Below are 14,591 nucleotides of genomic sequence, written 5' to 3'. Positions count from 1 at the left end.
TTGAGAGGTTGATCTGGCAGGACCTGGTATTTGATGAGGACATTATCCAAGGGTATCAAGAATGCATACTGTGGGGACGAGTTGATGAGTCAGAAGAAGGACTGCAGAAGGGGATGTGGGATGTGGAGTTCAGGGCCCCGTGTGACCTTCAAGGTTGCACCTGCGTGAGGTCTTGCCAGTGACTGACTGCCAGTGCTTCGGGAGATGTGATTTCACCATGCATCCCCACTTCATCCTGGGTGTGACCACACACATCCAACCCACAGAGGCCTCGTCCCTGCCGGCACATAGTCTGCATGATCATGAAAGATTCCACACTCCCTCCCTGCTCAGCTGCTCCCAAGCCTGTTACCTAAGGAAAAAGACTCCTTTCTAGAGAAGGGCTCTCCTTCTGTTTCTCCACTGAATTCACTCTAACTCCTCTCCAGCTAACCTTTTTCAGGCTTTAGTAAAATAGATGTTGACCTTCCATGTAAGATTTGAATACTCTCACTGAGTCACAGGAGTCGCAGAATGAGAAAGACAAAACCATGGGTTCTCCTTGACACAACCGTTAACATGCAGTTCCAGTGCTTGGGTACCGGGGTGGGGTGAGGGGGAAGGGGCTATCAGCCGAGACTCTCTTCCTGGATAGGAGGGTCTGGGGCAGCCTGGGTACATCCTGACACTTGCAAAATCCCACTTGACAACAGTCCTGCTCTTTAGCAACATGAATGTGATGATCTTTATTTTTATCTCGATGAGGAAATTGAGGCCCAGAGAAGTCAGATGACTTCCCAAGGTCACGAAGCTAGGAAACAGCACAGTCAAAACCAGAACCCACACCTCATGAGCCCTGAAATGAATCAGTTTTTTCTACACATCCTGCCTAGGACCCAGTCCTCCCATCTCACCAACAGTTCTTTGGGGCATTGCATAACACCAGCTTAAGGTTTTGAAGCAGCTTCCATTCTATTTGTATATAAAACAACTCTGGTTTCTGCTTTGCTCCAAGGGTAATAATTTTCCTGCTAATTTTTACTTCTTGTTCTGAATCTTCAGAGACAATCCTGCTACCCAGTTTAATCTCAAGACTCACATGAATTCCCAGGATGTGAAGGCAGCCATAGAGAAGATTTCTCAGAGAGGAGGGTTGTCTAATGCAGGTACATGTCTAATGTCTAATCTGGATCCGATCATCTCGCTACTATGGTTCTCCTTCTATGTGGTTGTCTGCTAGCATCCTAGATAGAAAAAGGAAAAATCCAAACAATCCATTAGGAAATGACTCACAGAATATCTGTATCTTTCCTAAAGTATTACTGTGGACTGGGGGCAAAAATCATTATTGCACACATGCTGGAGAGTTCTTAGCAGGCCTGTTTCCTCGGGATGGCAGTTTTCTTTAGGACAAGCAGGACTACTGTGACGACTACCATGACAGGTCTACAAGTCGTCAACAATTTTTGTGTTTTGTAAAAAAGAAATTTTTAATAAAAATAAAATTCGGGCTTCCCTGGTGCCTCAGTGGTAGAGAATGTGCCTTTCAATGCAGGAGACATGGGTTGAGTCCACATGCTGTGGGACAGCTGAGCCTGTGCCTAGAGCCCATGCTCTGCAACAAGAGAACCCACTACAGTGAGGAGCCTGAGCACCGCTAGAGAATAGCCCATGCAGCAACGAAGACTCAGCACAGCCAAATAATCAATAAATAAATAAAATTTAAAAATAAAATTTGTAACTGGCTCCATTCAGCAAGCTTCACAGTGCTCCTTGGGAATCTTCCTCTAATCAGCTCCTGTAACAGTGATAACTGTGCAGAGACATGGTCTTTGTTTCCAGCTGTGTCTCCTGTGATATCTGGTGAGGAAGAGTCCCTGGAGAAAGGAATGGCTAACCACTCCAGCATTCTTGCCTGGAGAATTCCATGGACAGAGGAGCCTGGTGGGCTACAGTCTGCCTTTGGGGCACTGGGAGGACTGCCCACTCCGCGGGGACCCTGTCTGCACCATCACAATCCAGGGAAATGGAGATGCGAGCCACGTTGCTTGGCATGGAATGTGCACAGGAAATACAGCTACCTGTGGAGGAGCATCTTCAAAATTACAGTACACCTGATTTATTACTCCCCCCCCCTTCAATATACATCTATTTCGACCAGTACGTTAGATTAGTATCTAGCAAATGAAGAGCCTTAGATCTCCGAACAATTCTAAATAAACACCATTCAAGTCACTCGGATCCAAGACACCAAATCGGATATTGCCTCATCACAAATATGATAGAGTTGATGTCTGATTTGTTTTCAATTTCATATTTAGATCACTGAAATTCCAGTAAGGTATCATGAGTAAAACTCTAAAACTTCAGAAGACATTCTATGTCCTTGATGGGATTAGAGAGGGGTCTTAATAAAATTAGTATATGTTTCTTCAGCTCAGTTCAGATCAGTTCAGTCGCTCAGTCATGTCCGACTCTTTGTGACCCCATGAATTCCAACGTGCCAGGCCTCCCTGTCCAGCACCAACTCCCAGAGTTCACACAGACTCATGTCCATCAAGTCAGTGATGCCATCCAGCCATCTCATCCTCGGTCGACCCTTCTCCTCCTGCCCCCGATCCCGCCCAGCATCAAGTCTTTTCCAGTGAGTCAACTGTTCACATCAGGTGGCCAAAGTACTGGAGTTTCAGCTTCAGCATCATTCCCTCCAAAGAAATCCCAGGGCTGATGTCCTTCAGAATGGACTGGTTGGATCTCCTTGCAGTCCAAGGGACTCTCAAGAGTCTTCTCCAACACCACAGCTCAAAAGCATCAATTCTTCGGCGCTCAGCTTTCTTCACAGTCCAAATACCACATCCATACATGACCACTGGAAAAACCATAGCCTTGACTAAATGGACCTTTGTTGGCAAAGTAATACCTCTGCTTTTCAATGGGCTATCTAGGTTGGTCATAACTTTTCTTCCAAGGAGCAAGCGTCTTTTAATTTCATGGCTGCAATCACCATCTGCAGTGATTTTGGAGCCCCAAAAAATAAAGCCTGACACTGTTTCCACTATTTCCCCATCTATTTCCCCTGTTTCCCCATCTATTTCCCATGAAGTGATGGGACCAGATGCCATGATCTTCATTTTCTGAATGTTGAGCTTTAAGCCAACTTTTTCACTCTCCTCTTTCACTTTCATCAAGAGGCTTTTTAGTTCCTCTTCACTTTCTGCTATAAGGGTGGTGTCATCTGCATATCTGAGGTTATTGATATTTCTCCCGGCAATCTTAATTCCAGCATGTGCTTCTTCCAGTCCAGCGTTTCTCATGATGTACTCTGCATATAAGTTAAATAAGCAGGGTGACAATATACAGCCTTGACGTACTTCTTCTCCTATTTGGAACTAGTCTGTTGTTCCATGTCCAGTTCTAACTGTTGCTTCCTGACCTGCATACAGATTTCTCAAGAGGCAGGAAGGTGACATGGTATTTCCATCTCTTTCAGAATTTTCCACAGTTTATTGTGGTCCACACAGTCAAAGGCTTTGGCATAGTCAATAAAGCAGAAATAGATGTTTTTCTGGAACTCTCTTGCTTTTTCCATGATCCAGCAGATGTTGGCAATTTGATCTCTGGTTCCTCTGCATTTTCTAAAACCAGCTTGAACATCTGGAAGTTCATAGTTCACGTATTGCTGAAGCCTGGCTTAGAGAATTTTGAGCATTACTTTACTAGCATGTGAGATGAGTGCAATTGTGCGGTAGTTTGAGCATTCTTTGGCATTGCCTTTCTTTGGGATTGGAATGAAAACTAACCTTTTCCAGTCCTGTGGCCACTGCTGAGTTTTCTAAATGTGCTGGCATATTGAGTGCATCACTTTCACAGCATCATCTTTCAGGATTTGAAATAGCTCAACTGGAATTCCATAACCTCCACTAGCTTTGTTTGTAGTGATATTTTCTAAGGCCCACTTGACTTTACATTCCAGGATGTCTGGCTCTAGGGGAGTGATCACACCATCGTGATTATCTTGCTCGTGAAGATCTTTTTTGTATAGTTCTTCCGTGTATTGTTGCCACCTCTTCTTAATATCTTCTGCTGCTGTTAGGTCCATAGCATTTCTGTCCTTTATCAAGCCCGTCTTTGCATGAAATGTTCCCTTGGTATCTCTAATTTTCTTGAAGAGATCTCTAGTCTTTCCCATTCTGTTGTTTTCCTCTATTTCTTTGCATTGATCACTGAGGAAGGCTTTCTTATCTCTTCTTGCTGTTCTTTGGAACTCTGCTTTCAGATGCTTATATCTTTCCTTTTCTCCTTTGCTTTTCGCTTCTCTTCTTTTCACAGCTATTTGTAAGGCCTCCTCAGACAGCCATTTTGCTTTTCTGCTTTTCTTTTTCTTGGGGATGGTCTTGCTCCCTATCTCCTGTACAATGTCATGAACCTCTGTCCATAGTTCATCAGGCACTCTGTCTATCAGAGCAAGTCCCTTAAATCTATTTCTCACTTCCACTGTATAATCATATGGGATTTGATTTATGTCATACCTGAATGCTGTAGTGGTTTTTCCCACTTTCTTCAATTTCAGTCAGAATTTGGCAATAAGAAGTTCCTGATCTGAGCCACAGTCAGCTCCCGGTCTTGTCTTTGCTGACTGTATGGAGTTTCTCCACCTTTGGCTGCAAAGAATGTAACCAGTCTGATTTCAGTGTTGGCCATCTGGTGATGTCCACATGTAGAGTCTTCTCTTGTGTTGTTGAAAGAGGGTGTTTGCTATGACCAGTGCGTTCTCTTGGCAAAACTCTATTAGCCTTTGCCCTGCTTCATTCTGTACTTCAAGGCCAAATTTGCCTGTTACTCCAGGTGTTTCATGACATCCTACTTTTGCATTCCAGTCCCCTATAATGAAAAGGACTTCTTTTTGGGGTATTAGTTCTAAAAGGTTCTGTAGGTCTTCACAGAACCATTCAACTTCAGCTTCTTCAGCATTACTGGTTGGGCCATAGACTTGGATTACCATGATATTGAATGGTTTGCCTTGGAAACGAACAGAGATTATTCTGTCGCTTTTGAGATTGCATCCAAGAACTGCATTTCAGACTCTTGTTGACTATGATGGCTACTCCATTTCTTCTAAGGTACTCCTGCCCACAGTAGTAGATATAATGGTCATCTGAGTTAAATTCCCCCATTCCAGTCCATTTTAGTTTCCTGATTCCTAGAATGTCGACATTCACTCTTACCATCTCCTGTTTGACCACTTCCAATTTGCCTTGATTCATGGACCTAACATTCCAGATTCCTATGCAATATTGCTCTTTACAGCATCGGACCTTGCTTCTATCACCAGTCACATCCACAACTGGGTGTTATTTTTGCTTTGGCTTTATACACAAAATACTGTGTATAAATTCCAGGGATTTGTGGATACTCACCCCTAGTGCCCAAGGGTCCACAGAGGCCAGGTTAAGAGCCCTGCCTTTGGGGTGATCAGTCATCCCAGTTTCCCAAGGGCATATGGGACTTTCAGTGCTAAACCTGGGAAAGTCCCAGAAAACTGGTATAGTTTCTCACCCTCCTTGATTCCAAAAATCTCCTGAGGCCCTAAACAAGTATTAAGTATACGCTTGAGAAAGGCATGCTGGGAAGCTACGTCATCCCTCACAACTGCTGCTCTCTGTTGAGGCAGGCTGTTGTCATGGAAACCTAGGCCCAGCAGTCTGGAGTGACCTATCCAGGCCCACATGGCCAGTAGAAAGCACAGCCAGGTAGAACACATCTCTCAGTCCTTAGTGGGTGTGGTGCCTTCCAGGCCAGAACTGTGTATCTCTAGTGGAAATGACACAAGATTCCACTGAATCCAGAATACACCCTTCCACACCTGGAGCATCGGGCTCACTGCAAGCCCTCAAATCCCAAGGAGAAGGCTACCCCACACTTTTGGAAACAGCTCAGGGGCTTAATAAGGTCAGCTCCAGCACCCAGGCAGAGAATGGACACTATTGTTCCCATGAAAAGCTTTTCTCACCTGTGTGCTGGTCTCAAAATTTTTTATTATTTTTAATGTAATTTTAAAAATTGAAGTATTGTTTATCTACAGTATTGTGTTAGGTTCAGGTGTACAGCAAAGTGATTCTTTTTTTTTTTCCAGATTATTTTCCATTATGGGTTATTACAAGATATTGAATATTGTTCCCTGTGTTTTACAGTAAATCTTTGGTGTTATCTGTTTTATGTATAGTAATTTGCATCTGTTAATTGAATACTCCTAATTTATTCCCCCCCATTTCTTCCTTGTTAACCATGTGTTTGTTTTCTATGTGAGTCTATTTCTATTTTGTATATAGGGTCACTTATATTAATTTTCAGATTCCACATAAGTGTTATCAAAGAATATTTGTCTTTCTCTGTCAGACTTACTTCACTTAGTATGATAATTTCTAAGTCCATCCATGTTGCTGCAAATGGTATAAAACGTTTTTAAAACAAGAGAAAACTAGAAGTTGAAGCTCAAAATGAAGCTGGGGAGGGAAATGGCTAGTGCTATAGGTTCTATAACATTGTGAATGTACTTAATACCACTGAACTGTACACCCAAAACTAGTTAACATGATTAAAAAAAGAAAACAAGCCAACAAGGGAGGGAATGGATATTTTTCTGCACCTCTTTATGCTGCTCTGATCTGTTCCATAATCACTCCAAGCATCAGTTTTCTTTTTCTTCCAGGCCGGGCCATCTCCTTTGTGACCAAGAACTTCTTTTCCAAATTTAATGGAAACAGAGGTGGTGCCCCCAACGTGGCCGTGGTGATGGTGGATGGCTGGCCCACGGACAAGGTGGAGGAGGCCTCAAGGTTTGCGAGAGAGTCAGGAATCAACATTTTCTTCATCACCATTGAAGGTGCCTCTGAAAATGAGAAGCAGTACGTGCTGGAGCCCAACTTTGCAAACAAGGTACGTTTGCAAACAACGTATGCCTTCTATGTAAGGTATGTAAGTGGGAAACCCACCCAATATAAGAATGCCCTACACTTTGCACAGCTGTAGCAACCATCCGGGCTGTGTCTCCTGTGTTTTTCAAATGGATGTTAAGCTCATTTCTAGTCAGGAGGGCCTCCAGTGAGAGACTAGTGAGTCTGGAACCTGGAGTTACCCTCTCAAAGCAATGCCCAACAACCCACCATGCACCTGGTGAACTGAGGTCTGGCATCAGCACCTTGGGAGGAGCAGGGTCCCCAAAGCCTCACATCAGAGGCTCCCCTGAGTGCCTCTCATAGCCCCAAGGGACCTCAACTAGGTAGCCCAGCAAGTCTTCACACAAGCACACACATGGGTGCACATGTACCACAAGTCAACTAATCTGATAGACAAGAAAAGGAAAGGTACTAAACCACATCAGGGAGTGCAGGCCTTCAAACTCAGCTGCCCCTGAGTTCTGCAGAGATACCCAACAGGACATGGAGGCAGAACAGATGGGAACCTAGGCCCATTCCCCCAGTGCGGCTCCCTTTGTGTATGCTTTATATGGTAGACCCCACATAAACCTTTCTCCAAAGATAGGACCCCGGGTTTAAAAAGGAAAGGAGGAGGACAGGGTGGAGGATGCCCCCCAGTGTTAGCAGCCTGTTTCCAGATATACTGGGGCTCAGCTCCCTGCACAGATCCTGCACTTCATCATCATTCCCCTCTCAACTTCTAGGACCCAGTGTGGTTCTTACTTCACTTGCTCCCTTCTCTTTTCCGTCTTGTACCTGAAGCATAGACTTCCTTGGCTCTCTCCTCTGTTCTCACTAGTTTTTCTCCTTCCAGAATCTCTCCCAGGGCCACAGCTTCAGCTTTCACTCACAAGCAGTGACACACTTGTGTGTCTCCCGCTCTGCTTTCTCAGTAGCCATCTGTTTCAAGCTGACTGATTAGTCTCCACCCAATGGCCTGAAGAACCTTAAATCCTACATGCAACATGCCAAGTGCCTCATCTTTCTCACTCAAATTCCTTCTTCCTCTGGACTGTGCATTGGCCCCACAGCCGTCCCAGATACCCGGAGTTACCTCAGAGCAACTTGTCAGCTCCCAAGTCATGTAGCTCACATCTGCCCCGTCTTTCCCATGCCCAGTGCCACCTCCCTGGTTCAAGCGAGTATTGATACATCTCTTCTGTCTCCCTTCTGGATCTCCCCAGTTTAGATTTCACAATGCATCTGATGCTTTTTCCCAGTCCCACAGGGTCCTTGCTCCAAATCCTTCTCCATTCGCTGTTACTCCTGAGGTCTTCTGGAGGGTGGTCTTAACCCAGCTTCCTAGCTCCAGCCACCCAGTGTCCTGCCCATGCCAGCACCACGCTCTCTCCTGTTGTGACTCACTCAGACTGCCTGGTGGGGATCCCCGCCCCCCATCCATTGGCTAGAATTCAATTCAGCCTCGACACCCATCTCATATGGCGCCTAAGCCATGGAAAGTTTTGTGAACCCCATTAGGTTTTTACAAACCAATTAAAGTACATTTCCCAGGACATTTTAAGTCATTTCTTGTTTTCAAATAATGTTTTAATTATATACCTTCATCCACAGCCAGCAGGTCTGTGATTCTCTCTGAGACCTCTGGAGAGGCAGTGGCAAGGGAAATGGTCACTTCCAGGAGCACACCAATCAGGTTGCTCAATGTTTACTTGCAGGCACCTTGAGTTTTTTCTGGAACATGCTTGGGCACAAGTAAACATTCATCTGCCTGGAAGCAGGGTTATCCAGGGGACAGAGCTGGGGTTCTGAGGGCAGAGAGATTTGAGTTGTGACCTCAAGGATGTCACTTCACAACTGGCCCTCAGTTTGTTCCTTCATGACAAGTGCGTTAGAATGTCACCCTGTAGGGTTAAGGTGGACAGGGGGTGGGTAGTGAAATGATGTTAAGAACATCTAGTTGGGTGCCGGACACAGGTGTGGAACACCCTTCTTGCTGCAGGCAGGTCTGCTCTCTAACCAGTTCTTAAGCTTTGTCTCCTGCGTGCCTTTTGTTTTCCCAATCAGAACAAAAGCTTTCTTTAATCCTCGTGGGTTGGTGCCCACCAATGCCAGCCTTATGACTAGCTGCCAATACAAACCAAGGGGCCTGGAGGGGCATAAATATGAAGCTGAAACCAGCAATTCCCCTCTCCCTGTGGATTTGCTTGACTGATGGTTCTCCATGAAAGCAGAGACCTGGCTGAGGGTGGGGGAATGTGTCAGAGATAACCAGAGGGGTGAACCGAGATGGACAGAGGCCTTAGGTGGCTGGTCATGGTGATCCATTGGAGGGTGAGACCCCTGACCTGGCAGGTGGCCTGCCCCTGTCTTCCAGGCTGTGTGCAGAACCAATGGCTTCTACTCACTCACCGTGCAGAACTGGTTCAGCCTCCACAAGACCGTGCAGCCCCTGGTGAAGCGGGTTTGTGACACCGACCGACTGGCCTGCAGCAAGACCTGCTTAAACTCGGCGGACATCGGCTTCGTCATCGACGGCTCCAGCAGTGTGGGGACCAGCAACTTCCGCACGGTCCTCCAGTTTGTGGCCAACCTCAGCAGGGAGTTTGAGATTTCAGACACGGACACGCGGATTGGGGCCATGCAGTACACCTACGAGCAGCGGCTGGAGTTCGGGTTCGATGAGTACAGCACCAAATCTGACGTCCTCAACGCCATCAAGAGGGTGGGCTACTGGAGTGGAGGGACCAGCACGGGAGCTGCCATCAACTATGCCCTGGAACAGCTCTTCAAGAAGTCCAAGCCCAACAAGAGGAAGCTAATGATTCTCATCACCGACGGGAGGTCCTATGACGATATCCGGATACCGGCCATGCTTGCTCATCACAAGGGTGAGTGAGCTGGTCTTGCTGACTAGTCTGGGGCTGAACAAACCTCTGGGTCTTGATGGGTTGTCTCTCTGGGCACCGGTTTTGTCTAGTACCTAATAAAATATTCACAACCCTAGGGCATTAGGGTGTAGTTCAACACCACAGGGCCCTCTGGGTAGTGAAGAAGGGTCAGGCAAGGACACGAGGGTAGTTTCCACAGCATCAAGGCCTGCGGACACTACCCCTCTTCTTTACTTCCCACACTCGGAGGCTGCACACATCAACTCGTGATGCATTAAAGAGGAATTTGACTCCTCACTCTAATCTCCATTGAAGACCACAAAATTGTGTTAGAAACTTGAAAATGGATGTTTTAAAACAGAAGTATAATAATATTATATAAGCAATTGCTAACCAGATATTGGAGGTTTGGGGGGGAGACCTCAAAGAAATTTTCATTCAAAATGTTTAAAGAGATATTTCCATATGAAATTTGGAAAAGGACAACAGAAAGTTTAAAACCGTGAAAAATGAGCAAAACATTTTTTTGCATATGTTCAAAAAATCAGTCATATGTAATGCCTTTTGGACAAAATCTATATATAATCCTTGTTTTGAAAAGTGCCATAAAATACAAGGAAAATACAAACAACCTGAGAAAACCCCTAGTAACAGTAATACTAGTAATGACAATAAAAGTAAACAGAGTCATCAGTGAACCCAAAACCTGTAGTACGTACTAGTGAACAAGACTTACCTATTGTGGGGGAAGTTTTCATGTGTGTGTGTGCACACGTGTATGCACATATGTGTGTGTGCACTGAGTCTCTGCCTCCATTTAATTTGGGTTTGTTTGCAGGATTTCCCATATTCTTTAAAGCTGCTTTTAATCCTTTCTGAAACAAGGAGGGATATAAAAATAAGCTTTCAGGAACCAGTATTTCTGGCTTCTGGAAAAGTAGCCAGACACCAGGTTCAGACAGTCTTCCCAGTGATTTAGCCCATAGGGAGCACTCATAATGGTGGGATGGCAGGTGGCCCACGTGCCAGCAGTCACAAGGCCCCTTGGGCTGTCAGCAGAGTGAAGATGGTTTATGGTTCAGAAGCAAACTGCCCAAAGTTCCGCAGTGAGTGAGCAGAGCCAGGTGGGGCAACTCTTGATGACAAGCCCAAGACCGCCCATCCCCAGCTTGCGTTCAGCTCCTCTTACTCATTTTTCTCAATGCCTCTTCTTGAGCCTCCCCCAGAGGGTGTCCTTGACTGACTGGTCAGGAGAAAGTGAAGACCTAGGATGATGTCCCAGGCACCATCAGGGCTATCATGCTCTGGGTATCTTTAAACAACAAGGACCAACAGATGACATGGAAGCCATGAGCACTGGGTGTCCTGAGGGTGTCCAAGCCAAGGCTAGGGGACCATCTATCAGAATTGCCAGTAGAAAGTTCTCTGCAGTAAGGTTGGACTGCAGGATGTGAAAAGCTAGACCTCTAATACTGGTCTTGTCTTTACTTGGGCCAGGGGTGGGAGAGGGCAGCCCTTCCATCTTTGAATAGAAAGGAGATCTTAGTGGGTCTAATCCTGTGACCACTTGGCAGCATTTTTAAAGCCCAACCCTGACTTTTCCCAATGTAGATAATGCTTAGAGAAAAGACACTGGAAAGGTGAGGAAAGGACATGGGAGCTTAATAAGCCACAATAGGAGACCAGCTTAGCCCAGAACCACCTGTGGTGTGGACAGCACTCCCATCAGCAGGAAAGGAACCCGGAAGATGCTAGAGAAAGCCACGGCCCTGAGGATGGTGGGGAGGTGGGGGAATGGAGCCTGGGCAGAAGCCCCTCCCCAGGCTCTGCCCTCTATCTCATGGCCATCTTGCTTATCTCATCCTGGTCAGCCTGGAGAGGGCATGGGAATAGGTCAGCACCTGCCCACTAGCTGCCCCAGGCAAGAACCACACTCCGGGCAGTCTGCCGCCCCACTAAGGACAGATGCCTGCTCTCTGAATTCCTCTTCTCCCTGAGGCATCTCAGTCCACGGTTACAGCCCAAACCCTTTAATCCTACTATACTCCCCTTTGTATCCAGACACACTCCAGTCCCTCCCTTCCTAAAGAGGGAAATAATTCCCTTTGACCCCATGTTCTGGCTCCAGTTACCACCTGCCTCCTCTTTACAGCCACACGCCTACTGCCTCGTATCTTCATTTCTCTTTCAATCTCAACTCACAGCAGTTCACTTGGTTTCTTTGGCTTTGACTCCCTGGACACTTCTCCCTACAAGCTATGGCATCTTGTTTATGTCTCTTCTGAATTCAGTGGATACTTTTCCCTTTCATCTCCAATGATCCCCCTGCAGCAGTCAGTGCTGTTGGCTCCTCCCTATATCTGTAAACACTTACTTTTCTGTGGGATGGAGCAGATGCTGGGTCGCCAGCTCTCCAGGTCCTTGTGCAAGTTTTCCTGCTCTGGAAATCCTCGCAGTTGGAGCCTATGGCTTATAAAGTCACCCTCAAGCCAAAAGTGATTCAGCTCCACTGGTTTTGTTTTGTTTTGTTTTTTGGCCAAGGTTTGCAGCAAAGAGAGGGCTTATCTACAAGGCAGGCGGAAGAACCAGTCACAAGTCTACCTCCCCAAAGGCAAGGGGCTCAGGGCTTTGCAGGATAGCAAACGAAGAAGTGCAGCATCTGAGTTGTGGGGAGGAAAAGATATGGAATTGTTCTGCGCAGGCATAACTAAGCTACAGGCCTCTGCTTGTGTTCTAAAGGCCACTAAGTGGGCATTCATGCATGCCAGGTTGGGGGGGTCAGTGGTCCTATCCAGTCTTAACCAGCTCAGCTGAACTAGACACAGCTGAGTCTCAGCTCAGCTGACTCCAAGTTTCTGGAGAACAACTCAAGCAAACATCTTATTGTTGAGGCTATGAGCCACTATCCAGGACATAAAACAGTCTTGATTAGTGAAGGCAGGTGGATTTGACTACCCATCGTTTCACTTACATTTAAAAGATCTTGAACTGGTTTTTGAGGCAGTTAAGACTCAGTTTTGTGTGACTTTACACACAGAGCAGGTGTGTGGCATGGGGTATAATCTGCAGGGCACCCAAGTTTTGCTTGTCCCAGATATCATTCCCTTGCTGCTCCTCATGAAATTCTTATCATGGATTGACTCCATTCTTCTGTTTTGTTGTTTTTTTTCTCCAAATGATGGTAAATCCCTGCAAGAGAACAACTGTATCAATTTCACTGCTGCTGGCGCGCAGCACATGTTCATGCTTGGGGCACATTTCTGATTCTGGATTTGGTTGTGTTCAAGCACAATGGCCAACAGAGTGGCAGGAAGGCAAGGGTGGATGTCCGCACTTTTCCTTGGGGACATTCACTTCATCCACCCTTTGTCCCCACAGGCGTGATCACCTATGCCATAGGTGTGGCGTGGGCTGCCCAGGACGAGCTGGACATCATCGCCACTCACCCTGCCAAGGACCACGCCTTCTTCGTGGACGAATTTGACAACCTCTACAAAGTGGTCCCCAAGGTCATTCAGAACATCTGCACAGAGTTCAACTCACAGCCTCGGAACTGAGTTCAGAGCAGGCCGAGCACCAGCAAAAGCTGCTCTCCCGACTGGCTCTGGGATGACCCCCAACACTTTATGGGGCACACGTGGGACAGCCAGGAAGGCAGGGCTTGCAAACCATGTCTTGTTATTTTTCTTTGCCAGGGTGGTTTTTCATACTTGGAGTTAGAAAGATGATCATTAATTTGTAGGATGAGCCAAAAAGATACCTTGCTTTGGGAATGCTGGGGATTTTATATTTTGAGAATTGTTTTTAAAATAAATATTGAGAATAGAACAAAGCACTTACAACAGGCTTACCTAGAGCTTTTGTGAGATTTTTAACATCTTTATCTCCAGTCAGAAATCTGTTAACTCTCCACAAGTTTCATTTTTGTCATGACAATATAGGAATTGGTTAATTAAATGTTTGAAAGGATTTCATGCAATCACTCTGTGTTCTGGGGAGTGGTCACAGGGTTGTGGCAGGGCCCCCTCTATTCATGCCCCAGAGCACCTGCCCTGTGCCCTCTCCTGGCTCAAGGTGACAGCGCACCCACACGGGTGCAGGGACAGTGTGGCACAGCATGGCTACTCCTGGTTTACCTTCGTCTTCTCTCTTATGGGAATCACTGTGTTCCTTCAGTCTATGGGGTAGCTGGGGAATGGCCCTGGAGGACCACACTGACCTGGCTTCTTGTTTTTATTGGAGTATGATTGCTTTACAATGCTGTGCTGGTTTCTGCTGCACAACGAAGTGAATCTGCTATATGTATACATAAATGCCCTCCATCTTGAGCCTCCCACCCTTCTAGTGACCTGGCTTTAGAAGCAGTGCATCAGGCTGGTACAGCTGCTCTCAGCCCAAGCTGCTTGTTAGAATCGTTTTAGAGTAAAATGCTCATTCCAGGTCCCATCCCAATCTATGAAAGCTGAGTCTTTGGGACGGAAGCCGGATCATCGGCAGGTCTGACGAGCTCTCTGATGATACTGAGGATGTGCTGCCAGGATGGAGAACTACGAGCTGCCTTGGAGGGTCAGTGTTAGAGCTGTTACTTGGGAGAGTCCCTGTTTATATGCCTGCTGTTCTGGGTCCCATTTAGTTTAATATCCATCTTGGATATTTCATTTGTTAACTAGATGCTACTATTAATAATTCCATTCAAATAAGCTGGCCTGGGTTTGATTGAACCCCACTTTTTACTTCGAAGACTTATTCATTAGGATATGAAATTACATACATGATAGGGAGCATT

At 46.1% G+C, this 14,591-nt stretch overlaps 1 protein-coding gene across 1 annotated transcript in view; it reads left to right on the top strand.

The window, feature by feature from the left end:
- VIT (vitrin) overlaps positions 1-13,362 on the top strand; it is an 85,173-nt gene extending 71,811 nt beyond the window's left edge. Inside the window, exons 11-14 of the mRNA XM_068967113.1 lie at positions 1,042-1,145; positions 6,689-6,915; positions 9,292-9,805; positions 13,184-13,362. Coding sequence (XP_068823214.1) covers positions 1,042-1,145; positions 6,689-6,915; positions 9,292-9,805; positions 13,184-13,362 — 1,024 coding nt within the window. The remainder of the gene's footprint in view (positions 1-1,041; positions 1,146-6,688; positions 6,916-9,291; positions 9,806-13,183) is intronic.
- The last annotated feature ends 1,229 nt before the right edge of the window (positions 13,363-14,591 follow it).

Source organism: Capricornis sumatraensis, chromosome 1, assembly GCF_032405125.1.
Source record: "Capricornis sumatraensis isolate serow.1 chromosome 1, serow.2, whole genome shotgun sequence".
Lineage (NCBI taxonomy): Eukaryota > Metazoa > Chordata > Mammalia > Artiodactyla > Bovidae > Capricornis > Capricornis sumatraensis.
Note: the sequence above shows the minus strand (reverse complement) of the source record. Positions and strands in the feature narration are given on the sequence as shown.